The sequence below is a fragment of the Ostrinia furnacalis genome, unplaced genomic scaffold (assembly GCF_004193835.3).
Source record: "Ostrinia furnacalis isolate ACB-3 unplaced genomic scaffold, ASM419383v2 OfSCF1396, whole genome shotgun sequence".
Taxonomy (NCBI): Eukaryota; Metazoa; Arthropoda; class Insecta; order Lepidoptera; family Crambidae; genus Ostrinia; species Ostrinia furnacalis.
The window spans coordinates 1-27997 of record NW_021131635.1 but is presented as its reverse complement, the minus strand read 5'-3'; the positions used below and the strand labels follow the sequence as shown (position 1 = coordinate 27997).

At 39.4% G+C, this 27997-nt stretch overlaps 2 protein-coding genes across 2 annotated transcripts; one reads left to right on the top strand and one right to left on the bottom strand.

The window, feature by feature from the left end:
* Positions 1–98: 98 nt before the first annotated feature.
* Bap55 (Brahma associated protein 55kD) lies at positions 99–26967 on the top strand (the record flags this gene model as incomplete). Its single annotated transcript, XM_028304149.1, has 5 exons — positions 99–151; positions 10602–10861; positions 11951–12102; positions 24134–24265; positions 26817–26967. Coding segments are annotated over exons 2-5 (637 nt in total), but the record flags the coding sequence as incomplete, so codon positions are not given.
* On the bottom strand, positions 1383–4563 carry LOC114352513 (vesicle transport protein GOT1B). The gene is made up of 3 exons (XM_028304139.1): positions 4388–4563; positions 3125–3216; positions 1383–1571 (listed from the first exon to the last, which is right to left on the bottom strand). The coding sequence occupies exons 1-3, from the start codon at positions 4410–4412 to the stop codon at positions 1383–1385; spliced, it is 306 nt and encodes a 101-aa protein (XP_028159940.1). The 5' UTR covers positions 4413–4563.
* Positions 26968–27997: the final 1030 nt, after the last annotated feature.

Genomic DNA, 27997 nt, shown 5'->3' with positions numbered 1-27997 from the left:
TGCAAATAAAAAAACCCTTAAAACCCGTTTTACGTTCCATTACACAAAAAAAGCAACCACTAGCTTTCGGAACAAAAAAAAAACAAAACGTCATGGTGACGCTGTCAAAGTTGTCAAATCCACAAACATCGCGCTGCGCGCCGCTTCGTTTGCTTTTCTCTCGGGAGTTCCGTCTCGCGAGTGTCAGTGGCTACACGTGTGTCGGAAATTTTCGTTTATTTTGAAAATTTTAGTGTGGTTTTCTATAGTAATCATNGTAAGTAAAGTAAATTAACATGGATGTCATACCTCCCGACCCGCCTGATCCCCCAGACCAGGCCGCCCCAATGGAATTATCCCAGCCATTATTTTCACAATCGGCTACCAAACGCCGTCTTGACACGACAGGCGATTCCGAGCCAGCTAAAAGAACCAACACCGATGGTTCCTTACCTCAAATCAACCAACAGGTGTACACTCACCCCTCCCTTGTCATTGCCCCCAAAACATATAGCGACCAAGACAAAGGCCCGTTCCTAGTCCACGTGTCTCATATGGAAACTGATCCCTCTTNAAAACAATTTGCTAAATATTTTCATGGCTTTATTTAAGATTTGGATTATAAAAAATATATGTTTATGTAAGCGACTACTCGTATAGATTGACGAATCGTATGATTGGGCTTTATACGTGGCGTAGTTTTGCACATACGCCTATTTGCCTAAAATTTTATTTTGTATCTAATGGAAAAAAAATTTTTTTTTCTTACTGATGTTATAGATTAGAGCAAAGTGAAATCATTGCTTAAATAATTGGAAAAAGGCGTAAGCGGCAGTTTCGCCCTTATACGTAGGAGCCATCGAAATGCGAAAGTAACTCTGTCTGTCTGTCTGTCTGTTACGCTTTCCCGCTTAAACCTCGCAACCGATTTAGATGAAATTTGGCATAGAGATAGTTTGAGTCCCGGGAAAGAACATAGGATAGTTTTTATCCCGGTTTTTGAAACAGGGACGCGCGCGATAAAGTTTTTCTGTGACAGACAAAATTCCACGCGGGCGAAGCCGCGGGCGGAAAGCTAGTTGTTTTATAACCCAGAATAACATCTATAATTATAACGAACTGTGTCAAACTAAATTTCACGCGGGTGAAGCCGCGTGCAATAGTGTGGTATAATTTTGCAATTTCCATTATTTTGGGCCTCTGATACTTAAATGCCCAGGAATCCTTACCACCGTATTCACAAACGATGCTTGCTTAGATGAATCAGCAAATTGAACGCACAGCGTTGAATGGAGCTCTGTGATTGGTTCGTTCGTGTGTGATTGCTTTGCGTCCACGCGCACTATGAGACCTCATAGTAATGTTTGTGAATACGGACGTTAGTTATTATCTAAAAGACAGCTCTAAGCATACCTGAACAGCAAGAGAAACCCGTAAATCTCAGCCACCATCCCGATCATAGGCCATCCGGCCAGCACTATAAGAATGCCTCCGAAGAAAGCCACCGTGGCCTTCACTTTGTGCCGCTGGAAGAAGAAGAAGAACGTCCGCTGAAGACCGATGACGCAAGCCAGGCCACTGATGAACAGGATCTGAGGATAGTAAAATTCAAGTTACTATTACACCTAAAGGTTCGGACACAGATCACAGAAACTAAAGGGAGATGTAAAAAGGGGGCGTGGCCAGTGTCACAGCAATATGCCCAAAAACAACACACTAATTGCAATGATGACAGCAGCGACGTTTTATGTGTAAACAGTTTCCATTGCTTGCGTAGTACTACTAAAGGTTATTCGACCGTTGAGTACTGATACCGCAGTGGATAATGGGCACATTATTTTGATTACCGTGTGTGTGTGAATTTCTAATGCGACACTGAGTTATGGGAGGGCTACAAGGTACTTTTTCGTACAGTCAGCGTCAAATAGTTCGTGACACCCAAAGTGGCCAATAAGTTCGCAATGCATCTTGGTCCGTAGGAGAACCAAAGTGACTGACATAGCCCGCAGAATCGCTAAAATCAAGTGGCAGTGGGCGGGGCACATAGCTCGTAGAGCTGATGGCCGCTGGGGCAGGAAAGTTCTTGAGTGGCGACCACGAGCCGGAAGACGTAGCGTGGGCAGGCCTCCCACTAGGTGGACCGACAATCTGGTGAAGGTCGCGGGAGGTGCCTGGATGCGAGCGGCGCAGGACCGGTCTTTGTGGAAATCCTTGGGGGAGGCCTATGTCCAGCAGTGGACCTTTCAGCTGAAACGAACGAACGAACAAAAGCATCTTCATTAAGGGGATCCCGAACATAGTGGCGAAAGACGCTGTAACGAAGTACGTTTCAATGACACTACAGCGAAAGACGTGGCAAAAATATGTCTGTGTTCTATAGATATGATACTTTTTTTTTACTTTGAAACTCAAAAAGGAGAAAATAAAACACAGAAAGTTAAAGTTATTGATTGCTAGATTTTACCCACGGCTTCACCCACGCGAATTTCGGTCTATCCTTGAAGGCGTTATCGCTTACTCCAACATCTTCGCCAGAACGTCATTTATAAAATTGTCTAGAATTATAGGCGTCTAGTCGCCGAGCTGTCGCGTGTCGCCTAGTGTGCGCCTACACTAAGTGCGCGCATTACGCGGCCTGGTCGCGCGACCTTTCGTACTATCGGCAACAGTGTTATTAACTGCCCATTGCCAGTCATATCATCTCGTTCTATCGCAAAGAATCGCCATTTGATTAGAGCAAGAGCAAAAACGGAAATGGACAGTTAACAGTGTGGCCGTGTGTACATTATTATTTCGTTGGTCGTAGCATAGGCTTGGTCGCCTAATTGCTTATACACATACATGGTCAGGTTAATTTGCACCCCAATAATATTTTAGAGACCCTTACTTTCTTAGACACTTAACAATGAAATGTAAAGGGGGCATCTGACGGCCGTGCTTATACATATACACCTCTTAAATATTATATAGCTTTCCACATAGGAACAATTAATCAGTAACTAGATGGTCTTTAAAGCTTGTTTCTCATTCCAATGGTTCAATTATAATAACTATGTCAATACTTAAATGGTTGGAAGTTTGGAAGGCTAATCCCGTGCTAAACTTCTATTTTAAATCAAAATTGAACTAAAAATTAATTACTTACATTACCAATAGCCAGTAATCCCTTGTCGAACAACAGTAACACGCCCAGAAAGAGGAACGTCATACCGAAGCCGGCCAGGCCGACGCCGATTTCTGAAATCATCAAAAATCATATTAATTATCCATGTTAAATATGATATGAGCTTTTAAGTAAGCCCAAGGGTTTAAATTACTGTGTCTTTACCAAATTTCATAAAATTTGTTTAGTAGTAGTAATTTTCTTTCATGAAAGAAAATTTCTCTATAGGTACTCTGTTATCAAATTAAATATTGTGTCAGTAGTTTTTCATGAAAGAAAGAGTAACACACATCCATCCATTCCTCCATCCTAGGGTTGCCATATGGTCAGGATTCTCTCAAATATGTTTTCTCTCGATAATCACATTATTTTGATCTAGCAAATCTACTCCATCCTCACAAAGAGCATTTGGTGATATCATTGGAATATGGACCAGAAAACAGGCAGCAAATAATAATTGTAGACTACATTACTACTACATTGTGCATCCCTTAGGGATGACTCATGTATGCATAACCTCACACTTAATTGTGGGTTTGGAATTGAAATGAGTATTATTATGATACTTATTTCAATTCTAAATCTAAATCTAAATTCAATTAATTTTACATCCTGTTTCAACTAACATAGTTTTTAAGTGCAATTGTTACTAACAAACTGAGTCCTGGTTACTTGAATAAAGAATCATTTATTTATTTATTTATATTATGTTAGGTAAACATATTCTGTATACATATTTTGTTTATTAATTTTTATTGTTTTTTGTTATTATTATAATTTCCATAGCATGCTTGGTTTAGGAGTAGAAGAAGAGGAATGGCTTTAGGACAATATTTAGCACAAAATGGCCAATACATAGATGCTGAATTGCTGACAATTGAAGATTACAACTGCTTGCATCACAATTTATGTACTTTTACTGTGAAAACATAACTTGTAAACATGTTAGGAACTTAACTAGGTATTAAGAATACATATAATAGCCACAAAATGCATGTAATTTAAAAGATATGACCAAAAATAGTGGGCGTAAGGTCAGATTTCTAAGTATTTGGTGAAGTCTTCAAAAACTATCCAAACGGATTTTAAATGATAATTAACACACTTATCGAATAATTAATGAAGAGATTAACTAATAAAGCGTTCCAGGAAAGGATAAACAGGGTTGTTTCCAGTTGTTTCACTTAAATTTTGACAAAATAAACCCCCAAACTAACTTACTGATAAAGTTTATGAAATACTCACTCTGGGTATCCGTTATATCAATCATTTTGTGTGTTATATAACTAAGATGGGTCTAAAATATATTTCACTACTAGTTCAATTAATATTAATTGTAAATAAATTAATACACAAACTCATAACCTATTTCTCCACGTCATTTTTGATATCGAATTTTTTGGGAGCTGTCACTTTTATTCTGAAACGTTCAACAAGCAAATATTTTTCCAGGCGTGAAATAAAACTAATTACCATTTTGGATTACAATGAATAATATTTCATTTACACAATATTTGTATCAGATATTAATTTTATTTAATCTTGTAGTTATTGTATTCAAGAAAAAAATTAACACATATTCGCAATGACTAATAATTGCTTGAACGCATTTTAGTGCACTAGACTGGTATCACTGATGATAATTTACCCAATCAATAGGGAAACTTATAACATACCGTAGTTTCTGTTATATGTTTTAGTACTTCTGAAAACGAATACAATTGATTCATTTCAATATTTAGTAGGTAAAAAATCATTAAAAGTGTAAATTTATTAATATGAATTTGATAATAATACTTTTTTATGGGTGATTAAATTTCAAACTTTGCAACACTGAACCTAACCTTCAAAATCGATGAAAGCCGCGAGACGCGTCGCTGGGAGTTCCGTCTCGCGAGTGTCAGTGGCTACACGTGTGTCGGAAATTTTCGTTTATTTTGAAAATTTTAGTGTGGTTTTCTACAGTAATCTTATTCTAAGCTTATTTATTAATAAAACTAAGGTGGTGGTATATTAACTTTCGTGTATTTTTGGTAAGTAAAGTAAATCAGCATGGATGTCATACCTCCCGACCCGCCTGATCCCCCAGACCAGGCCGCCCCAATGGAATTATCCCAGCCATTATTTTCACAATCGGCTACCAAACGCCGTCTTGACACGACAGGCGATTCCGAGCCAGCTAAAAGAACCAACACCGATGGTTCCTTACCTCAAATCAATCAACAGGTGTACACTCACCCCTCGCTAGTCATTGCCCCCAAAACATATAGTGACCAAGACAAAGGCCCGTTCCTAGTTCACGTGTCTCATATGGAAACTGATCCCTCTTCCCCAGTATTCATCCAACCAATGAGATTTGGTAAGTTTCTGGTTACCAACAGAATCCAGGGTATAGTTTTGGACGGAGTTAAAAAAATCGGAAGAAACAGAATTTCAGTCGAATTTGTTTCACCCAGCGCAGCTAACAATTTCCTGAATAACGAAATTCTTCCATTGTACAAATACGTTGCCTCGATACCGACTTATAACGTGACCCGCATGGGTCTCATCAGGAACATCCCCACTGACTGGACCATGGAGGAGCTCGCAGAAACTTTGACAACACCAGACGGTTGCGGCATTCTTTTGAAGGCCCGCCGCCTCAACAGGAAGCAGGTTAGAGACGGTCAGTCATCCTGGGTCCCCACACAAACTGTTGTGGTGACTTTCAAGGGTCAAGTTCTTCCTCAAAGAGTCTTCTGTTGCCACAATTCGATTCCAGTTGAGACGTACCAGCTTCCAACAATTCAATGCCTTAACTGTTGCCGATTTGGCCATGTTAAGGCACAATGTAGGTCGAAACCCAGATGCTATCGGTGCACCCAACCCCACCCAGCAGAAGAATGCGACGTCTCGGAAGGTAAAGCAACTTGTGTCAATTGCTTAGGCCCACATTTTGCGGTCAACAAGTCCTGTCCAGAGCATTCCCGCCAAAAGGCAATTAAAATAACTATGTCTCAGGACAATATTTCTTACTCTGAGGCCTCCTCCCAATTCCAACCAGTCCGCAAGTCCTACGCAGATGCCACTAAATCTCCGTCCTCACAAACCATGAGCCCCACTTTCCAACTATCCCAACCCCACTCTCCATCCTCAAGCCAAACCATCTCTTACAGAAAGTCCATCCCTCGCACTCCCCGCTCTCACGCGCCGTTAGATAAGGGTTATGACAAGCAGGCACACCAAGCCATTATTGGCAATTGTGCTTCTTCCCTTCCTAATGGTTGCGCTCTGAATAGTGGATCTTCCTCTTCCTCTTCCCCTGGTGATGAGGGCCTCCTGGAGATGGTCCTCTCCCTCATCATCAGTATTATTTCCAGTCGTAAAATCGCCCTACCGTCCAACGTTGCACAAATGCTTTCCCAAATCTCCCAAATAACCGATATTAATAATGGACAAAAAGGTAGTTCAATGGAACTGCCAAAGCATTAGACGCAAAAAGCATGAATTAACCTTTTTAATAAACAAATACTCCCCATCGGTTCTAGCCGTCTCGGAGACATGGCTCGTACCTGGATCACACTTCCGTGTATCAGGCTACGCGTGCCTCCGGGATGATAGAAGTGATGGTTACGCGGGAAGTGCCTTACTTGTAAGGCGCTTTCTCCGCTATAGTCAACTTCCCCTCCCCTCGCATAGCCAAGACATTAACGTCGTGGCCGTGCGAGTTTTTGACATATCCTTCCTATCTGTTTATATCCCCCGTCCTAACTCTTCCTCCATTAATGAATTGCGCTCTGCCATTTTATCCCTTCCTCCTCCAGTCCTCATTATGGGCGACCTTAATGCTCACCATGTCTCATGGGGCTCGTATCACTCCGACTCTTCTGGATCATTACTCTTGGACCTTTTGGATGATTTAGATCTATGTATTTTGAACAATGGCTGTCCAACCAGAAGGTGTGCTCCTACTCAAAATCCAGCTTCTGCCGTTGATGTTTCTTTTTGCTCTCCAAATGTATCCTCGCTTCTCTCATGGAGCGTCCTTAATAGCACGTTCGGTAGCGATCACTATCCCATTTTAATTTCACTACCTGATAATAACACTCCAACTAACCGCCTCCCCCCTCTCCTAAAATTCAAATTAAATAACGCCGACTGGCTAGCTTTTTATGGGTCAGTCAACGAAAAATTAAAAGATCTCCCCAACGTTTCTAATGAAAATGCTCTTTCTGTCTACCCTGACTTTGTAAACATCCTACAATCATCAGCAGAAGAACACATCCCTTTAAAAAACCCGTCCTATAAGATATCACCCCCTTGGTGGGACGCTGAGTGTACTGCCATTGTCAAAAAACGAAAAGAAGCTGAAAAAAGGTACAACCGGTCAATGACCATGGAGAACTACATTTGTTACCAAAAAACGGCTGCCCAAACCAGGAAATTCTTAGCCAAAAAGAAGAGAAAAGGGTGGATTGGGTTCTGTGAGAGCATGTCCCCAAGGACCCCTTCCTCTATAGTATGGAAACAAATTAAACGTTACCGTACGTCTTTAATCCCATTAAATTCTCCATCAAACGATCCCGCTACTTGGCTTAATGATTTCGCTGATAAATTGGCTCCTCCCTTTGTCCCATTTATAGATAGTTTCCCATCCCCTAGTAATTTCCTTCCCCATGTCAATTATTTAGATAGGCCCTTTTCCTTTGAAGAACTTTTGTCAGCCTTGGACGGTTTAAAGGATTCATCGCCAGGGATTGATGGTGTCCCTTACTCCTTTATAATTAAATCCTCAGAAAGAGCTAAGTCGTACTTCCTTAAAATTATTAACTCGTTCCTAGATCAAGGCTCTCTTCCGGAAGCTTGGAAACAACAGATTGTCATTCCAATACCCAAACCAGGAAAAGATCCTTCAGATCACAACTCATACCGCCCTATAGCTCTTTCTTCCGTCCTTCTTAAAATAGTAGAACACATGATTAGAAATCGTCTTGAATGGCATTTGGAATCTAACCATATCCTTCCCTTATCGCAATTTGGTTTCCGCAAAGGCTTAAGCACTCTTGATAGTTTAAGTATATTGACAACAGATATCCGAGTAGCCTTTAAAAATAAAGAATATCTCGTTGGGGTTTTTCTGGACATTGCCTCTGCGTACGACAATGTTTTGCTCCCATTACTCAGGCAAAAGCTGCTTCATCTGAGTATCCCGGAGAAACTGGTGCGTCTCATCTGTAACTCATTGATGTCTAGGTCAATTGCAGTGAGATTCCAGGATTCCATTGTTCCTCGTTTAATCTGGAAAGGCCTCCCGCAAGGGTCTGTGCTTAGTCCCCTGCTTTATAACATATATACATATGACCTCAACAGGACAGTGGACTCTTTTTGCAGCATTCTGCAGTACGCGGACGACATTGCCCTATATTATTCCTCCAAGTCTATTCCCGAAGCAAGCTCTCGTTTAAATACTGCTTTAGAGTACCTGAATAACTGGATGACAGACCACGGACTATCAATATCCGTCCCAAAATGTTGCTGTGTCACCTTTACTCGAAAACGTTTTGTTCCAGATCTAGACATATCACTAAACGGCAATAGCATTCCATGTGATAACCAAGTGAAATTTTTAGGCCTAATTTTAGACACCCGACTAACAGGTATTCCGCATTTTAATTATATTCTCGGAAAAGCTGAAAAAGGGTTGAATATCCTCCGAGCCCTCGCGGGTACCTGGTGGGGTGCTCACCCTTACTCCCAAAAACTTTTGTATAATGCTATTGTTCGTAGTCATTTTGATTACGCTTCATTCCTTTTAGATCCATGTAACAAAGCAGTCCTCGAGAAACTCAATAAAACACAGTCTAAATGTCTTCGCATAATATTGGGAGCCATGAAATCCTCACCTATTAATGCTCTGCAAGTCGAGTGTGTGGAGCCTCCCCTCTATTTGCGCAGACAGTATCTCTGTGACAGATTTTATATAAAGGTTTCTCAAAACTCCTCTCACCCGTTAAATGAGAAATTAACTCTACTCTCTTCACTTAGCAGCTCTGATCCCTCTCGAAATTTGCCATGCATTCTGTTAAGTTACCAGAAATTTACCCGTCTACCCACTCCAATTGAAAAAATTCCTCTAAATCCCCTTTTCACAAACAGCTTTGAATCCCTACTTTATCAACCCCCAATTATTTTAAACTTTGGCATAAATAAGAATTCCTGTTCAGCAGGTCAAGAATTTGTTAATATTGTCTCCGAGCACTGGCAAGGCTGGACCAGGATATTCACTGACGCCTCCAAGCTGGACGAAGGTGGCTGCACTGGCGCAGCTGTCTGGATACCTGCGTACAAAATAGCATTAAGTTTTAAATGTCCCCCAGTAACATCAGTTTTCACCGGAGAATCAGTCGCAATATTAGAGGCTATCCGATACTCTATCTCCCATCGTCTTAACAACTCTTTGATTTTCACCGATTCTCTAAGCTGTCTTCAAGCCATTTTATCTAACCCCTTTAAATCAAAAACCAAATTTCCCATTATCTTTCAAATTAGAGAAGCTCTCTTTAAATGCAAACTAGAGGGATTAAATATCGTCTTAACCTGGATCCCAAGCCATCGAGGTATCCCAGGCAACGAAACAGTTGATTCATGCGCTAAGCTTGCAACATCTACTGGCTCGCTGGATCACTATAGGTTATTTGCCCATGACGCCTCCGCTCTCCCTCGAAACCACTTATACTCATCGTGGAATACTCATTGGGAAAATTCCAAAAGAATGGTCGGTAAATATTACGCTGATATACAAAAGGATATCCCTTCAAAACCTTGGTTTTTTAGACATCAGAACCTACCAAAAAGAACTGTCTCCATCATCTGTCGCCTGCGCCTTGGTCATGCGTGCACCCCTGTCCACCTCGCGAAAATTCGCATTAGAGATAGCTCCATTTGCGAGTGCGGCCTGGATGAAGGAACTGCCAACCATATCTTTTTTAATTGTCCTAAAATTGGATCCTCTTTATACGATTTTCTCCCTAAAACTTTCCCCCGTCCCTCTAATATTAAATGTGTACTTAACACCATTAACTGTCCTATTTTAAATTCACTTGCAAAATTCATTAATATTAACAAAATTAATTTGTAGGTAAGGAAAAAATTGGCCTTGCGAAATTTAGTAATCCCCCGTGACATTTTTTTTTTCTTTTTTTCTTTCGTTTCAAACCACCCCCATCCCTCAACCCTTTCCCCAACCCCTGCTGTACAAAATTTTTGTGTGTTTCGTCTTTTTTGTGTTGTCTTGTCGTGATTGTGATTTGTGATGTCTTTTTTGTTTTAGGTCGATAAGTTCGCTTAGTCTTGTAGTTAAATTATTTTATTTTATTTTATTTGTCTCTATCACTGTGTAAAAGCTGCGCACGTGACATTGGCGGAACAGTGGCGAAAAAGCACAAGTTCATCGCCATCAATAAAAGAAGAAGAAGAAGAAGCTTTTCTCTCTTCTCATTGTATTTTTTCCATTAAATTGTGTTGGTGAGCCGTGAAAAATGAGTGGCCCGAACGGGATGTTGTACGGTGGTGATGAAATAGGTGCACTAGTGTTCGATCCTGGGCACCACTCGCTCAGAGTGGGTTACGCTCAGGAGGACACTCCAAAGGCTGATATTCCTGCCGTGGTTGGCGTAGGACCGGCTACTCACATCCCTGAGGCCGAAGAGAAGGTTCCTGATGGGAATGTCACTCAGAGCGGTAGGTATTTTATCGTAAAAATCATAAAAATACCACAAAAATTGTCATGGTGTTTATGCAATCTTTTTTTTATGTATTAATGAGTTTTAGGCAATAATAAGCTTAATTGCTGCAAATTTACTAATCGTTAGACATTTATGTGATTATCTTCGTGATAGGAAGTGGATTTTGAATCAAAGTCATGCAATTTTTGCATAAAATGCATGCAAATGTGTCAACTACTTTGGGTATCCCGTGACAACATACCATTGCCCTTTTTTTACGTTCCTAAAGTATTAAATGAGGTCACCAAATGTAGGCCATCTATAAATCTTGTTTATTGATTAAAATATGAGTGTTTTAATAACTGAGCTGTGCTTTATACTGAGTAGGACCAAAATGTGCTTCCTAGTTCGAGCCCCTACTGGACATTGCAGTTTAAACAAGCACTTATCCACTGAGGGACTATCTAAAACAAGAATATACACAATGTGTCAGGAGGCAGGCGAAACGACCAACCACTTTTAGTATACTTAGTTTGGTTGAGAAATATTATTACTTCTTTAGTACGACATCCGGATAGTATGAATATCATCAGTCCCTTGAGCATCATTATAATCGGATTCTACTGTATTTTTAAAACTATAGCTTTCAATATTTATTTTTTTAGTGCACATAACAATGTAACATTTTGTTGTGCATTTTATGTGATTTTAAGTTGCTTGCGCTCTGCATAACTTTCGATCAACTTGTAACGTTTATCTGTGGAAAATGATTAGGCTACTGTACTGTTGTTGGGAACCCAACAACGCGCGGGAGGAGACGTGCGGGCGGCGTACGATGACTAACGTCACCTCGGGCCGACAGCGTCATCATCGGCTGCGCTCGGGTCACACACTCGCCTTTGGACACCACGGTCGTCGCACGAATACCGCGTACTCTCATAATTTATTGTAATTAGGCTGGCGAGAATTACAGCAACCTATTTTTATACAGTCCACTATTTTATTTATTACTAATATTCGTTAGGACACTAACAACTGTTTTTATTTTTTAAGTTCTCATGTATCAATTCATGCTATTTGTTTCCGTAATAAATTATACCCACAGGCACAAAAGCGGGCAACGAACTGCGGCACTACATAGACGTGACAGAACTGCACGTGGCCCGGCCCGGCATGGAGGCACAGACGTACATGAAGGACGGACAAGTCGACAACTGGGATCTGTTCGAGAAGATGCTCGACTACTGCTACGCTAAGGTTTGTTTCTTTTAATAGTAATAACTGATAATCTATATCTATCTATATAAATAAAAGTGAATTGATGTTCGTTAGTCTGATTAAAACTCGAGAACGGCTGGGCCGATTGAGCTGATTTTGGTTTTACAATGTTTGTCGTAGTCCAGGGTAGGTCTAAACGGTGAGCAAATAAGGAAAGATTTGCTTATTTATTGCCGTTAAGGCGGAACAGAGTTTGCCGGGTCAGCTAGTAATAAATAAATAAATCTTAGGACAATTTCACACAGCGCCAGCTAGCCCCAAAGTAAGCAACTTATATGCTTGGTTATGGGTGCTACCTTAACAAATAAACTACTTATTATACTTTTTAAATATCTTTCTTTAATATCTTTGGACAATCTCACACAGCGCCATCTAGCCCCAAAGTAAGCAATTAATATGCTTGTGTTATGGGTGCTAGCTTAACGGATATAATACTTATATACTTTTTATTTTAAATACATACATATTATACATAGTAACACCCAGACCCGTCACAGAAATTAAAATTCATCATTTCAATTTCTGCCCGGCCAGGAATCGAACCCGGGACCTCTCGGCATAGTAGTCCGTTCTGAACCACTACACCAAACGGCCGACAGATACATACTTATAATTTTTTTTTTTTTTTGATGATTCTGCTTCATGGCAATCTGTTTTTTCAACAATAAGCCACTTCTTTGGTTGATTCCTCAGATTATGTTTTCCTCGAGAGCCATACTTGTATGAAAATTCATTTCACACGACTCTCTTGATGTCAGGTGGTAAATCTTTTATGTAGGCTCGGTATGTCATTTCTCTTTAGCCGGGTGTGTTGAAGAGCGCCTTCCCCACTCAGAGCGTGCGCTAATTTGTTAACATGGGCGGTCAGCTTCTCCTGGTATTTCAGGCTGTTCTGGGCTATTTCCTGCCGAACTGTTTTTAGGCCGAGGTCGAGGTATATGTATCTATTACTTATACAATGTGGAATGCCAAACATTATTCGCAGAGCTTTGGTCTGGAATCTCTCCAGGATATCTATATTACTGTTGCTGGCCGTTCCCCACAGTTGTATACCGTAAGTCCAGATCGGTTTTATGGTAGTTTTGTACACTAGCATCTTGCTGCTAGGACTTAATTGTGATTGGCGTCCCATTAACCAGTTCAGTGACCGCAGCCTTCCATCCAGTTGTTTGCGCTTCGTCCAAATATGTTTCTGCCACGTAAGTTTCCTGTCTAGGTGCATGCCCAAGTATTTTGCGTTATTGTCTTGAGGGATAACTTTGCAGTTTAGCGTTACTGGTGGACATGTCTCTTTCCTGAGTGTGAATGTTACATGTACCGATTTGCTCTCATTGGCTCTTATTCTCCAACGCTGCAGCCACTTCTCAACATAAACATTTCCTGTAAGTATTGTTTATTTACTAAAAATGTTTGGTGCTTCCAATGTAATGTGTTTGTATTAAAAAAAAATAGTTTATGTAAGTTTATATACTTCTGGTATCTACCCATAGTACAAGCTTTGCTTAGTTTGGGACTACATAAATGCAGTGTAAAAATTGTCCAAGGATATTTATTTATTATTTATTTCTGATTCAAAGAGAACAAACACGTCTTCTCTTCACATGATTTAGCAAACAATATGACAGGACATTGTATATTAAATTAGTCATTTATAAAATGGAAATTCTTATTTGCCTTATCTATTACCTACACATGATATGATTATGTCTGTAGCACTTTTAGCCCTATATGTTTGTAATTACAGTAAATAAACTGCAATAATTAAAACATTCTCAGCACTTGCCCTATGTTTGTCTCGAAGTGCTGGTAGGGCCCAAAAGATAAGGAGACATGTAAAGTGATAAGGGTCTAAACTGAATAAATATTTTTGATTTTGATAAATTTTCAGCTTAAAACAAAAGACGGAAGGCCGCATGTGGTGTGTTACGTCTGCTACCATTTATTAAGCAAGTGTCACAAATTCATTGAAAGTGCCGTTAAAACTGACAAAGTTCTTCAACAACTATGTAGCAGTGGTATACAGGTATATTTTAATAATTGTTTTACGAATAGTCCGTTGAATGGATTATTCCACTTTGTTCATCTGGGTGAAGAAACTTCCACAATGAAAAAAAACTAAATGTGACGCCANCTTTTATCTTGATTGGATGTTATTATACATACTTATAATAACATCCAGACAATTTCTGCCCGGCTGGGAATCGAACCCTCTCAGCATATTAGTCCATAGTTCCTTTAGATTAGAGCAACAACCACGAGCTGAGTCAAAGAAACCGATTTCAGGATGTCACTGAATGCCATTTGTGTCTCAGTGGCAGGATTATTTCACTGTTTTGTGCAATAAATCAATCACTGAATCAGTCACCAGGTTTTATAAGCACTCATGTAAAATCTGAAAATATTTCAGAGTCCAAATTTTCAGCGTGCCACTGCCTCTAAACTATCAAATAGTTGCAAAAAACGGTTCTGTTTGACATGACGGTGACGGCATCACGCATCTCTTTTTATCACACAGTGCTGCTGCTAGTAACATCTCGCTCGCTCAGTTCTTTGTTGCCTATTCCGCTAGGTATAACTTTATGGATTAACTAGCGGCCGCCCGTGACTTCGTACGCGTGGATCCCGTTTTACCCCCTTCATCTATTTTACGCGGTTCTTCTTCTTCTTCTTCTTCTTCTTTTAATGGCGATGAACTTGTGTATTTTCGCCACAAGGCACACTGTTCCGCCAATATCACGTGCGCAGCTTTTACACAATGTAGGTATTTGAGAAATTTAAATTCAAAGGTATGCTAAGCAAAATACCTAAAACAAAGAGACATCACAAATAAGACAACACAATACATAAAAATAATACATACGAGTGAACACAAATGGGGAGGTTTAGTTTGGAAAAAGTTTACTGCCAACTCTTGCTTGTTACAAAAGGTTACAAATTAATTTTATTGATGTTAATGAATTTAACTAGAGATTTCAAAGTATGGGGATTAGTAAAGTTAAGGACACATTTAAGGTTAGTTGGAAAAGGGAATTTTTTGGGAAGGAAGTCATACAACGAATGGTCAATTTTGGGGCAGTTGAAAAAGATGTGATTAGCTGTTCCTTCATCCAAGCCGCATTCGCATATGGAGCTATCCTTGATCCGCATTTTTGCGCTCGCGTTACTTGGTGCGTCAGAACTCTCGGGAGATTACATGCAGGATCCTCAAATGCTGTATACAACATCGTATCAGGTGACGAATCATGGATATACGCGTACGAACCCGAAACAAAAAACCAGTCACGAGTTTGGGTGTTCGAAAATGAATTAAAGCCAACAAAAATTGTTCGTTCACGGAGTGTTGCAAAAAAAATGGTGGCCACGTTTGTCTCCAAAACCGGCCATGTTGCGACTATTCCTCTTGGAGAACAAAGAACGGTTAATGCAGATTAGTATGCTAGCATTTGTTTGCCACAGGTCGTTTCTGAACTCCGTAAAGAGAACTGCAAGCGCCGCATCATCCTCCATCACGACAATGCGAGTTCTCACACCGCGCACTGAACAAAAGAGTTTTTAGAGCAAGAAAACATAGGATTATTAGTCCATCCGCCGTACAGCCCCGACCTAAGCCCTAATGATTTCTATACTTTCCCTAAAATTAAGAATAAATTGCGTGGTCAGAGATTTTCATCACCTGAAGAAGCTGTGGAAGCCTACAAAACGGCCATTTTGGAGACCCAAACTTCCGAATGCAATGGTTGCTTCAATGATTGGTTTCGTGTATGGAAAAATGTGTCAAAGTTCGCGGAGAATACTTTAAAAAGCAATAAATACATTTTTAAATAGTAATGTTGTTTCACTTCCTTGATTCCCGAAATTTTCAGTGCCGCCCTCGTAACAAATAATGATAATAAAATCGTTTATTTACAGAAAAATTATTCAGATTTTAATTAACATGCTTAAATTGGCCTACATTTATGCAATATATTTTTTTTAAAATCACATAATCTCTAGGAGGTAGCAATATACAGTGTGAGTCACGTTAAAGTGTTGTTAGCGACGCGCCTAAAATTTAAACTAATTCGCGCCTAAGATTTAAATTCGTTTGGTTCCGCTACCCGCCGCCCTGCGGCGCCACGTGCGAGGGGGGGCGGGCACGGCGGCGGGGAGGGGAAGGAGCGAACCGATTGTGCAAAAATTTGTCAGTCCTTTTTTGTCTGTCACTCTCAATGTACTTAGCATGTGACTCGTGTGCAATAAAAACAGTGCAGTTTGGAATAAGCAGTTTTTCTTTTGTCATCGCGTCCCCTGGCCCCTACACAAGCAACAGTGTACATATGAAAATAGATGAAACTAGACCTGTTTTTATCGACAAAAAAGAGGTCAAAAAATTTTTGAGATTTTTTTTTAATTTTTTATAGAATTTTTTTTCTTCAAATTACTTATTGTAAAGAAAACGTAATAACTTTTAAACTAAGCGGTATATCCTAATAAAATAAAAACAGTAATAATGCTAAATAACAGGCGATACTAAAAAAATACGTAAAACACACAAAAAAGGCCAACAAATAATAAAAAACGATACTTTTTGAAAAAAATCTNACAAGCAACAACGACTGTATGTATCTATAAAAGCGACAGGTCACTGACTGATTCACTCATCACGAAATCTCAGAAACTACATGTGCCAGGAGTCTCAAGTTTTGCATGAGGGTTCCTTTTAGAACGTAGGTGCTCACTAAGACGGGATTTTCCATAATTCAACCCCTAAAGGGGTAAAACGGGATCCACGCGTACGAAGTCGCGGTCGGCCGCTAGTGGAACATAACAGTAAATTAGACGACAATAAATTATCCTATAATGAGCAATTCACTTACCACAGTATTTATAGGCGTAGTTTCGCCACCCGCTTTGTGAGGGCAGTTGTGGAAATAGAGGTTGTACAAGCCTTCTTCCTTCTGTGACGCCACCAACATCGCAAACTGTGGACAAATATTTTATACATTCACTAGAGGCCCATTGACGTGGAAACAAATCAACAAAATTCACTGTTTGTGTTCTAAGAATGCTTTGGTTATTGATAGACCTATAAATAGTACTAGCAATACGAGATATCATTAAAAAATAATAAAAAATTGTGGTGGATGTTTAAGAAACCAGAGGTGGAATTGTGTTAATAAAGCAATCGTAATCATTTGAAAGTTCATAACGTACGACTATTCTGTCAAACGCTTTGTATAACTGACTTTATTGTACGTTATGAACTGTCAAATGATTGCGATTGCTTTACACAATTCCACCTCTGATAAATTTCAGAACAACAATATTTCAAATATGTACTAGATATTACGACGACGAGAACTTACACTTGTGTTGTAATAGTCAAATCCATTTCGGGTCTCCTTGGTTATGGGCAGGTGGGCAAACGAACACTGCGGTACTGGTTTGCTGATAGCATTCGTATGCACTGAAAAAACAAATGATATTTTGAACAATTTTCCTAGCAGTAAGTACAGTAACCGCCTGTGTGATCTAGTGGTAAGACCACCTGCTTCAGAAGCAGAGGTCCCGGGTTCGATACCCAGTGGGGGCAAATTTTTCTGTTCAGTTTGGTTGGTGGAAGGGCTTGTTCTAAGTCCGCCTGGCTTATAGCTACCACCATCTTACTTAAGTCTGTCGCCATAACAACAATAACAATGTTAACAGCATTGTTGTGTTTCGGCAGTTAGAGGTAAGTAAGAGAGCCAGTTTCTCCGTGGTTGAGGATTCCGGATGAAGCTCCCTTCCGCCTAAAGTGGCCAAAAAGTTCACAAAACGCTTTATTTACAATTGGAATAAGGTTGTGTTGTCAATTTTTGGCCACTTTGGTGTCACGAACTATTTGACGCTGACTGTACAAGATAAATAAAAGTCATAGCAGACTTATCAACTCAGAAAGAGATCAACACCGTATCGCCTTTCTATAAACTGTTAACGCCTTTCGAACGCTGTCAAAAGCGAGGCGAGGTGTTTACGTTACGGTGCGGTGCGGATAAGTGTGCGTTGCAGTATTGAGTTTCATACAAAGAATACTGACCGCCTCGAGATTTTTTTATGCATAACAAGGCAGTTATTTGACCACAATCGCACCTGATGTTAAGTGGGATGCAGTCTAGGATGGTAGGTACATATCTGCCCTGTAAGTGCCTATTCACTCTCGCCTTGAAAAGGCCCGGATTATAGTCTTCGGGAAAGACAGCAGCAGGCAGCGAATTCCAGTGCCTAGCTGTTTGCATTATAAAAGAGTCATCGAAACGATTAGTGCGGTGATACGGTTACGATCCCTTTTCGGGTTGATAAGTGTGCTACGTTCTTAATTCAACGTGAACAAACCGCTAGCGTCTCGCCTTCTCCTGTGCACAAACATGTACTGGGATTGCCTCTTCGTCCTGTCTACAGGGATCATGGAGCGGTTCCGGTACAAATGCAGCGCGTCTACTTCACCGTTACACGTGATGTTCAGCCTGAAAATATAACGGACAAAGTATTTATTATCATCAAGTTCTTTAGTCCAGTGTTCCGCAAACGGTGTACCACGGCACATAATGGTTTACCGTGGGTTACCGTTATCTTATAAACGTATTTTTTGTAAATAAGGGTAAGACTAATAAAGGTAATTACACTAAAATTTACTTAATCATGTGTGGTGTACTTCCAAAAAATTTCGTTTTCCTAGATGTACCTTGAACACAAAAATTTTGCGAAACACTGGTTTAGTCCACTGCTTATGGACGGACGACTTTCTAGTTTAGCAGAGTCAAATGGATGATCGGACGGGGTGTCATGTGTGCAAGGTACTTTCTATTGTATTTTACCATGTGACAAGCAAATAAATAAAAAAATATTTCATCACTTACATGCAAGGACACAGGCAGAACGATTGAGATACAAAAAATACTAACATTCAATCAAATTCGGATTATTTGGCATGAAAAAAGGTTTAAAACACCTCCTGCAGCATTACTGCACTTTTGTGGCAAAACTAAACTTAACACAAGCATTAGGTGTAAGAGTAGGCGCACACCGTTGATTTTTAGTTGGCCGATAGTTGTGCCCGATTTTAATTTGTATGAAGAATCGGCCAAATCGAATCGGCGTAGTGTGCGCACTCCCATACATGCCCATACTGATCAACTGCCCGACTAAACTGTCGGCCGACGAAAAATCAACGGTGTGCGCTTACTCTTAGAGTTAATAAAAAACTTGTAATTTACAAAAAGAACTTATGTTTTAAACATACCTTAATTTATTTAAATCCATCTTCAGAAAGACTATAGCAGGGTGTAGGGGTGTGACTCCAAAGTTTTCTATGTCTTTCAAGAAGCATGTATCTGAATGAGATTCCAGATACGGGCTGATTACATCATTCACCGTTCTGTCCAGGGTGAAACCATACTGAAGCAAAATTAAACAAAGTGAATTCACAGAATGTATTTAAAAGTTTTTAGAAGGAACTATTGCAATGCAACTATTATCAGGCACTGATTTAATAAAAAAAAAAGTCAGAAAGACACAGATAAGTTCCTTCAAAAACGGTCTTTTAGAATAACTGCTGTAAGTTTATTTTGCCTAGTTTATATTGTGACAAACCTCTCCATTAACAGGGCCTGATGGGAGCTTGAAGTTGACCATGTGGACATCAAGAATACCTCCTTGGAAGAAGCCGAAGGTTGTGAGCTCCACATAATGACGCTCATCATCCTGTAACAATGAAACTAACAGTTAGTTCGTTGTCAGGACTACGGAACCCTAATAAAAAAGAATATTGTGTGTTTTTTTATTTATTACACAACTTTAACCTAACAAAATGGTATTAAAACCAATTACATGATAACAGAGCCATACACATAAGCGTGAATAGTTGTTGATGGCCTTTAACCTGTCAGGGAATATAAAGATAATAACACAATATCAGCTATTGAAATGACTCATTGTCTTCAATAATAGTTGACATGCTGATCAATTAACAATTGTCATATAGCAATAAAGAAACATCTTCCAATCAGATTCCGAACATTTGGTTGCTATTCCGTTATGTAGCACTATCAATGGGAACATGAATTTAAGCTTTCAAAAAACATTTAAACAGTGTAGGTATGTATAAGGCATAAAATTTTATGCAATACTTAAGTTAAGTTTGTGTGGATGTCTGGATGTCTATGAAACTGCTGGGAAGAGGTATCTTTGTTCAACACTAGCTTCGAAATAATAGATGTAGACTAATAAATTTACATTCGTTTTGTAGAATAGCTCAAATACTAATAAAACAATGGAAATAAAGAACTTTAATGACCCGGTTTTTCTTGTGTTGGAAAATAATTGAAAAAGAAGTGAGAAAAGCAATGTTTTTTTCTAATTAAATCATTCTTACCCCCTTAAAAAGAATGAAACTTGTGTCTGTTTTCTACTTCTACTAATAGACAATTTTATTGACTATCGCATGATATAAAATATTTGCATATTAGTGTTAACCTTTAGCTGCTGACCTGGTCTAAACGCAGCACTTACGCCGATGTGACGACTGAGAGACGTAAAAATTTAAGTAATTAAATTACAAGTGTATTTGCCTGCTACAGTTTTTCATTTTATGCATTAAAAAGATTGTTATTTGAGGTAAGTAAACTACAGGATTTCAAAAAAATACACGTTATTTTTTAGGTAAAATCAACAGTTATTTGAGAGGTCACGATTATCTGGCACCTAATTTTAAGGACTTACTTTAGTCTTGTTTTTCTCTAAAATTCAATATTAAACAACGAATGAACTTAAAATATGTTATGTTCTATAAACAATTATCAAAATAAAACACAAATCTTACTTCTTAGTTATAATATAAAAAAAATGACAGCACTTGAATAATTGGTACATTCACTACGTACGTTTGCAGTCACTACATATTTGAAGGCAGCAAGTAAGGTACATTAGTTTCTTAAGTTTGCAGCAACAGTACTCGTTCGTCTTTTCAACCGTACGGGACAGATTGCACACGTCTTTCTAACACCTGGATCTGGATTTAGATAATTTTTTGGTGGTAGAGGCTCGGGCATATTGGCGTGTCCTAAAACTCGCTCGATAGGATTATATCATTGTAAACGCGTAGTTCATTTCTGGGATGACTAATTCACGTACTAGCGAGGATAAAAATCGGCTACGACTGATCTCGCTCTTGTTTATGCGTACGAAATTTCGTTACATAAACACCGTACTTACGTCTGTGAGACGTCGATCGCTTCGATACAGAGACTTATGAACTTGCCACGGACGGAAAGTCGACTGGTGGCTTGCGACGCGGAGGGAGGAAGGTAGCGGGAGAGGCGACGCCAAAGGTGGCGTGATTTGAGAAATATTTCAAAATGAAAATTTATTACGTCTGAGAGACGTATAGGTCGGTAGTTAACGGTTAAATTACCCACGCTTCCACTTGTTTTTGAAGGAAGAAGTGAGAACTAAAAATTGAAAACTTAAATCCTTGTAATTTTGCGAGAAATGGGTCAATCTCCAAATTTGAAGTATTTTCTTCGATAAAATTGTCCATAGATTGCGCCCTTAAAGTTAAATAACTACATGCCCGGACACACTGTATAGTATATTTAGATTGTGTGTATGCAACAACTTTACTATTTTGGTTAGTCTTTGATTTCTAGTTGTTAAAAAATTTGAGTAATTTTACAAGATCTAAAACATAATATATCCTGGACGTAGCCCTATATTATCAAGGATCATCATAACTGCATCTTAACATGTACACATTTTAAAAATGTATTAAAATTCATTATTGCTTGAAGTCCATATCTTTCAAGACGAGACTAGGTAGAAGAGATTTAATATTATCTGCTTCATCAATAACAAAAACAATTGCTGGAATTTAATGCATTTTTGTCTCTTTCAAAGCTTTATCAATCTAAGTTATCAGTTGAATGAGCATGCACACAAGCCTGTTTGTAACAGGAGCGTATTTTATAAGTACAGGGAACTTTGGCATGCGAATTACAATACTTTAATAACACAACAAAGCGCAAAATACAACAATATGTTACGTTTTAAATTTAAGCATACAGGCAGCAGGTGTAGTAGGTAAGTACGCGCAATGCCTGAAGTTAAAAACTTTTATGTAATTTTCTGTAGACTTCTAAGACAACAGATCCAAAACTAATAAAACATTCAACCAGATCTGCTTAGATCTACGCACATTATTATAAAATTTAAGCACAAAACAAAAAGTAACTTACCGAAAGTACCAACTTATGTATCCTTCCCGAGACTGATACGAGTGTCAGAATTGAAAACATTATAACCTTTTGCATTAAATGAATCATGATGCATGTCTTTCTTACACAAAACAATGTGATATAAATTTAATCAGGCAAGAATTCATTAAAATACACAATTTACTCTCCCAAAAATCTGACGGACAAAATTGACTGACGGGACGGGACGGGGACGGAATTTGTTATTTGACACTTTGTATAATCTGTGGGACTGAAAATAGGAAAAAGTGGGCATTCTCCAAAGATATTATAATTTAATATAAAGGTATTTTATTAAACCAAAAACAGTTTAACAGATACCCACATATTAAATACCGGCCAATAATCAAAAGTCACGTGTATCTCTCTAACTACTTGACATTGGCAGAATCACTGCGTGGCGCCCTGGGCGCTTCAGCGGGAAAAAAAAAAAAAAAAAAAAAAGGGGAGTCAAGGTGACATATTAGATTAGATTTTGTATTAATAAAACATAATGTGAAGCATGTTTTTTTTTACCTACAAGTTACAAAGAAAGAGGGTTATTTAAATTATGTTCCTTGCGAGACAGTTTTAATTCCGAAATCCTTTCGCTCCGGCGTATTTTTGATTCGCTCCGTAAGGCGACTGTCACCTTTTTCTAACTTCTTAAGGATGAGCTAGAGTAGAGGCTAGAGGGGCAGTTATTTTATGAAAGTCTCCCTCGTCATGCCAATGAATAAAAATAAAATTACTGATGAACGCAGCTCTATTTTATGAACTTCCGTTAGGTAGCCATAGACATAAATCCGTTTTCTGTGCATAAATCTGTGGACTGGTTGTTTCCGGCCGGTCTACCTTGATTTATGAAATGACAATTTCTAATGTGAACACGTAATAATTTCTAATTTCAATCAACAAATATTAATAAATTGTCTTTTGGCCGATTACAAAATTGCCAGCATTGATACATATTTAAATAAGTTGCCTGATTGTAGGTACCTTTGGTAGGTACCTGCTTAGATTAATAAAAAGGTTTTATTAATCTAAGGGTACCTGTAACAAATAAGTAATCTGTGCCTGTAACATAACAACAAAAATTGAACGGAACGCGCTGTCTGTGATTGCTTCGTAAACCCGTAGGTGTACAGTTGTTTTGTTTTTATTGGTACCACCCANTACATAAATATTAATAATTCGTCCTAATAAATAAGTAGGTAATTAGTAATTATTATTATGCTTTTTAGTGTAGGTTTTTTGGAGTCGGTTTTATTTTTTTCGTGTGGAACTTAAACAGGCGGTGCCGTGACGTCAGGCCACCTGCTCGCATTGTCGAGAATGACACTATCGATCAAATGGCGCGAAATATTTGTTATGCGCAACTTTAGGGCCCTATAACTTCTTTATTTGTAGAGATACTTTCATGATTCTTTCACAATTATTATTAGTTTTACTTATATTTTCAAGTTTTATTAAAATAAAAAATTGGAAACTTCTCCATTGTAACAAAAACATCTTGTAAACTTATTGACTAGTTTGGGTATCATGAACGATTTGACGCTGATTGTACAAGCTTTGCTTTGGGATAAGATGTTTAACGCCCGTATTCACACTTAAGTAAAGCAGAAAATCGAACGCAAAGCGTTGAATCTCTGTGATTGGTTCGTGTGTCACCCTGTGCGTCCACGCGCACTGTGAGACCGGGCGTCGTTGAGCTTGTTTGTGAATACGCGCGTAAGAATATTTATTTATTATTATGTACTTCACAGAGCAAAGAAGTGATCCGCGAGAGAGAGAGGGCGCGCTACACGCTGAAGACTCTGCCCGCCGGTCTCACTCACTCGTGGCAGCAGTACATGCTTAAACGGCAGTATGAGGACTTCTGTCATTGCATCGCACAGGTCAGACTGTTTGTTCCCTTCTATACAGGGTGGAAACGATATGTGATCTCACTCGATTATTTCTAAACTATACAAGATATCGAAAAACTGGTTTCAGATCCTGAAAGTGCTTCACGAGCTCTTTCAAACGGCGGTTTCAAAGGTTACAGAATAAACTGGAGCTATCCGAAAATTCAATGTTTCTAGCTTATCGTTTCCAACCTGTATATCTATGTGTACCTGTTTTTTAGGGTTGATAGAATGTGATAGATGTTTTATTTACATATTTTAAAAATCAAATTTGTAAATCATGACGCTGCCTGCCGGCCTCACTCAGGCCTCAGCCTCGAACTTAGCGGGCAGCGGCGCGGGAGCGGCGGCGGGGCGGGAGCGGCAGGATCTTATGCGTAAAATCAAATAGACCGGTTCTCGAAAACAGCGTCGCGGCAGCGGCGCCGGAGCGGGCAACGAGCGGGCAGCGGCGAGGGAGCGGGCAACGAGCGGGCAGCGCACTCCTTCTTTTGCCCACAATAAATCGAGCATAAGGAATAAATTTGAATCGAAATAAAATTGTCGCCGTTGTTCAGACATTTCGTTCGCGAATAAAAACAAATATCTCGACAACACAACCCCGAACACAACACTTCGCCGCTAAAGCGCCGCGCGAGCTGCCCGCTTGTTTCGAGAACGGGTCTGCGTTGCCCGCCCCGCTCCCGCGCCGCCGCCGCCGCCGCCCCGCTGCCCGCTAAGTTCGAGGCTGAGGCCTCACTCGTGGCAGCAGTACATGCTGAAACGGCAGTATGAGGACTTCTGTCACTGCATCGCACAGGTCAGACTGTTGTTTTATTTAATACAGGGTGGAAACGATAAGTGATCTCACTCGATTATTTCTAAACTATACAAGATATCAAAAAACTGGTTTCAGATCCTGAAAGTGCTTCACGAGCTCTTTCAAACGGTACCAATAAAAGGTTACAGAATAAATTGGAGCTATCCGAAAATTCAATGTTTCTAGCTTATCGTTTCCACCCTGTATATCTATGTGTACGAGTTTTTTAGGGTTGATAGAATGTGATAGATGTTTTATTTACATATTTTAAAAATCTAATTTGTAAATCATGACGCTGCCAACTGGTCTCACTCACTCGTGGCAGCAGTACATGCTGAAGCGACAGTATGAGGACTTCTGTCATTGCGTCACACTGGTTAGACTGTTCTTTATTAAACCATAAATTTAATATTCCTTCCGAATAGAGCAGCAACCACGAGCCGTCAAACGAAACCGATTTTGGATGACACTAGATGTCATTTGTGTGTTAGTGTTATAGTTCCAAAATACTGAACTGTCCTATGCATGACATTGACAGTGGGGCGCCACCGTCAATACCGGATCGCTAGCTCCGATTTTTGCCATGTTGGAAACCATATAGTTGAACGATGGTAGCGCCCCCCTGTCATTGAGTTTGGCGGGACAGTTCAGCGTGGGTCATCTATAAGATTATTTCACTGTTTTGTACAATCAATTATAAATCAATCACGTTTTTGAAGCACTGTTTCTCATAAACATCCACGATTTCACTCACGTAAAATCTGAAAATATCTTAGTTCAAATTTTTAGCGTGCCACTACGTGCCTCTGAATTATCATATAGTTGCAAAAAACGGTTTTGTTTGAAGTGACGGCGATGGCATCACGCATCTGGGGGCACGGCAGTGCCCCCACCAAGTCGAGCAAAAAAGCAGCACGGCCGTACCATCCTTTTCTCGAAGCAATTCAGGCCATTTTCGACCGCCTGTAACTTCGTTGTGGATAAAACTAGAAGGCTGAATTTTCATTAGCTATGCAGGCATTGTAAAGACACGGTATATTTAAAATTTCATTCAATTTGAACCAGTAGTTTAAGAACTATAACGGGTCAAAGTTACTTAATTTTGTCACTCACTTCCAGTTTTCTAGATACATAACTGCTGTCTACAAAATACAAAAAGAAATGAGATCCCCACAAAAACAATACTTGTCAAAAAAACCAAGTCTCGCAACTCAGTTGTTCTACGGTAAAAAGTTGTAAGATCCATGTAATACCAAGTCCAGGCCAGGAAATCTTTAACGTTTTACATAAATATATTGACTTGGCCATCGCATGAAAACACGTGTAAATTAAATTATTTAGTGCGATGGCCAAGTCAATAATACTTGGTATTACATGGATCTCACAACTTTTTACCGTAGAACAACTGAGTTGCGAGACTTGGTTTTTTTGACAAGTATTGTTTTTGATGGTTGCGTTTTACTCGACCAGACATAGGTGGGGCGCGGCTTCGTGGATGAAACGATCTATAGTTGATACTACCCGTTCGCGCTAAGTTTGCCGCGATTAAACGCAATTAGTTAGTGATTAAACGCAATTAATGTGTCTTATTTTACGCAAATATACAAATTTTATCAATAATAATAAATATTTTAAATATAGTTTGATAAAGTTATAGACGCTCCCCTTCGAGTGATGTCATATCGCCAGTGGCAAACTTAAAGCGAACGGATAGTAAACGTTTTTATTTCATTGAACCCCTAGGTGTCAGAAAGTGCTTACGACGAGCGCACAGCGGCGTCGGTCCCGGGCGTGCACTACGAGTTCCCGGGCGGCTACCATCAGGACTTCGGCCCCGAGCGGTTCAAGCTCACCGAATGCTTGTTCGAGCAAACGCGAGGCGCGCCGCATCTGGGTAAGCTCGGTTCTAAAGCCCGGTCTGCGAGCACGTAGAATTTCGTCCAATGACCCCAAGCTACCCATCCTTATCGCTCGCGCGTAATTATATTGCTGTCGCGACTGTGCGACGGGCGCCCGCAGTGAGTGTGCGAGCGCGACAGCAACATAATTACGTGCGAGCGATAAGGATGGGTAGCTTGGGGTCATTGGACAAAATTCTACGTGCTCGCAGACCAGACTATTACTAAATGTGTGTGGCGACATATGATTCGCCACTACAAACTAGTGCACCAACAGATGGCGCTGTTACGAACTTACTATGGCGTACTCCACCGCGCGTATAATCCTGCATCGCAGTGTCGAATTTTTCTGTATATAATTTTTTGTAATACCATCTGGAGGGAAAGTACTGTTAATACTGTAGATAGAAAGTTTTATTGAAAGAAAACATTCATTTTTTGAAAAGAAATAGAACTGCATTGAAACATTATTATTAACTATTCACATTTATCAAAAGAAGGACGCCGATATCCTTCCGTTTGGCCAAATCACTTTTCGCCAAATTTCACTTCGCAAACAACTTATCGCCAAAGTTTCATTTCCCAAATGAACTTTTAGCAACTGTACTTTTCGCAACTAATTCATTTGGTCAAATTATCATTTGGCTAAATTTTACTTGGCAAATGTTTATAAAGCAAATGTTTTATTTTGCCAAATATTATATGTATATCCCAAATAATTTGTTTGGTCAAATTGACACTTCACATACTTACAGAAAATAGTATGATTGCAGAAAGTAGGTATTGCAGAAAATAGTAGGTTAGGTTAGAACAGTGACCCTTAACGCGCGAAGGCGAGCGAAGCGTGCCGCGGCAGCGGCCGCCGAGCGCTAGAATCACCTCTATTGTTAATCATTTGGAAATTTCGATAAAAAGAATGAAATATGATAATTAATTTAGAACAAATTTTATATTAACTACCCACTAAACAAAATAATAACCACAAACTAATTTGTATTCCATTCTATGCACCAATCAAATTATTTT